General features: G+C 50.1%; 1 protein-coding gene across 1 annotated transcript in view; it reads left to right on the plus strand.

Annotated features, from left to right (window-relative positions):
- matr3l1.1 (matrin 3-like 1.1) overlaps positions 1 to 2,099 on the plus strand; it is a gene marked incomplete in the record, with an annotated part of 10,446 nt that overhangs the window by 2,535 nt on the left and 5,812 nt on the right. The window contains 6 exon segments of the mRNA XM_014012156.1: positions 42 to 164; positions 243 to 368; positions 460 to 576; positions 673 to 797; positions 881 to 1,323; positions 1,423 to 1,648. Of these exon segments, the coding sequence (XP_013867610.1) occupies positions 42 to 164; positions 243 to 368; positions 460 to 576; positions 673 to 797; positions 881 to 1,323; positions 1,423 to 1,648 (1,160 nt within the window).

Raw genomic sequence — 2,099 nt, forward strand, 5'->3', positions numbered from 1 at the left:
TGTGTGTGTGTGTGTGTGTGTGTGTGTGTGTTTCCTGACAGCCCACAGACAGAGGGAGGGTGGTGTGTGTGAAGTTTCCAGCTCAGTCTGTGGACGAGGCGTATCTGCAGTCGTGCATCGAGCCGTTTGGGAAGATGGGAAAGATCCTCATGTTTCCTTCTGTGGTGAGTCCACCTGCTGCTGCACACACACACAGACACACACACACAGTGACCGTGTGTGTGTGTGTTTACCCTCCTCAGGCCTTCGTGGAGCTGGGTACTGCTGACCAGGCGAAGGACTTGGTGAAGTATTACGCTAACATGGATCCATCTGAGAACAAACGGCAGCTGGACTTCAGCGTCTCCAACACCTTCAGCTTCCTGCAGGTAGGWCACCTGAGAGCTGGAGGTGGTGCGTTCACTGGACCAATAAAAATCGGATTTGTGACGTTCGTCTGAAGCATGGTTTGTGTCTCAGAGCTCTCAGGTGGTGAGCTTCACTCCGGCTCCGTCAGGAAGGGACGGGCGCTCAGACCTGCTCAGCATCATCAAACGCTTCGGCGAGCCGCTCTTCAGCCTCTTCCTGCCGTCCAAGGTGGGTCGGCCCGTTTCCAGCAGGAAACAGGAAGTAGAACGGAGCGCGCAGCGTCAGGGTTTACGTCTCTGATCCGATCCAAACTTCCTGTTTCAGGCGTTCGTTGAGATGAAAGTTGCTGCCGACGCCAAGAAGCTGGTGGATTATTACTCCTCCAACATCCTGAAGATGAACGGAGACTCCATCAGCGTGTCCTTCTCCACAGAGTACAAGTCCCTCATGTGAGTCAGAACCAGTCCAGCAAGAACTGAACCAGGTTTCTGATCCGTTTCTTTAACAAGTCCTGGTCTGGTCTGTCCTGCAGGCGGGTCTCACTGGCCACCAGGTGTGATGAAGAACCAACACAGACCGAGACGAGCGGCGCGAAGGAGCCTGGCACCGAGAGGAGAACTAGGTCCAGGTCCAGGTCAAGATTGACAGGACGGTCCAGAATCCGTTCTAGATCCAGAGAAAGAGGCAGAGGGCGAAGGAGCAGGTCCAGAGACCGGTCTAAAAGAGATGGACGAACCAGAACCAGGTCCAGAGAAAATAGAGACAAATCCAGCAAAGAGACTAAGTCCACATCAGAGGACACATCCAACAACAGCTCTGCTGGGCAGAACCAGACGGACAGGAAGACAGAGGAACCAGAAGGACCAGAGAGACCAGAAGGATCAGAGAAACCAGAAGGATCAGAGAAACCAGAAGGACCAGAGAAACCAGAAGGACCAGAGAAACCAGAAGGACCAGAGAAACCAGAGGAACCAGGTAAGAAAACAAAACCTGATCAGGTACTGATCCAGATCCTATGGAACCAACAGGACCAGAACCAGCTTTTTTCTACATAAATCTCAACTTTTAATTCAGCCACAGGTGCCGAGACCAGACCTGCAGCTGAGCCTGAAGACGAGTCGGGAGCTGATGCTGCTCAGGAGGAAAAACCGGGGGTGGAACAGCCGGAGGAGGAACAGCCGGAGGAGGAACAGCCGGAGGAGGAACAGCCGGAGGAGAAACAGCCGGAGGAGAAACAGCCGAAGGAGAAACAGCCGAAGGAGGAACAGCTAGAGGAGGAACAGCTGGATGAAGAACAGAAGTGAGTAGGCCTGTCACCATAACAAATTTTGCTGGACAATTATTTGTCTCAGAAATTATTGCGATAAACGATAATATTGTCAGGTGACCATTTTAAAATTATCCATCCATCCATCCATTTTCTGTACACGCTTCTTCCTTTTCAGGGTCGCGTGGGTCACTGGTGCCCATATCCAGCAGTCACAGTGCGAGGGGCAGGGTACACCCTGGACAGGTCGCAAGTCCATCACAGGGCCACATTTTAAAATTAATATAATGATAATAGTGTAATAATATTGTTTTTACCCAAACAAAAAATGTATCATCATCAAACAAAACACATTTAAAGAGTCCTGACACATTAATCAAGTCATTTACATAAGATAAATAATTTTGTTCCAAGTACAGAACCCTGAGGAACTCCACGTTATTCCACATAGTTCAGATCTTACATCATGTATTTGTACAAACTG

The sequence above is a fragment of the Austrofundulus limnaeus genome, unplaced genomic scaffold, assembly GCF_001266775.1.
Source record: "Austrofundulus limnaeus strain Quisiro unplaced genomic scaffold, Austrofundulus_limnaeus-1.0 Scaffold89, whole genome shotgun sequence".
Taxonomy (NCBI): domain Eukaryota; kingdom Metazoa; phylum Chordata; class Actinopteri; order Cyprinodontiformes; family Rivulidae; genus Austrofundulus; species Austrofundulus limnaeus.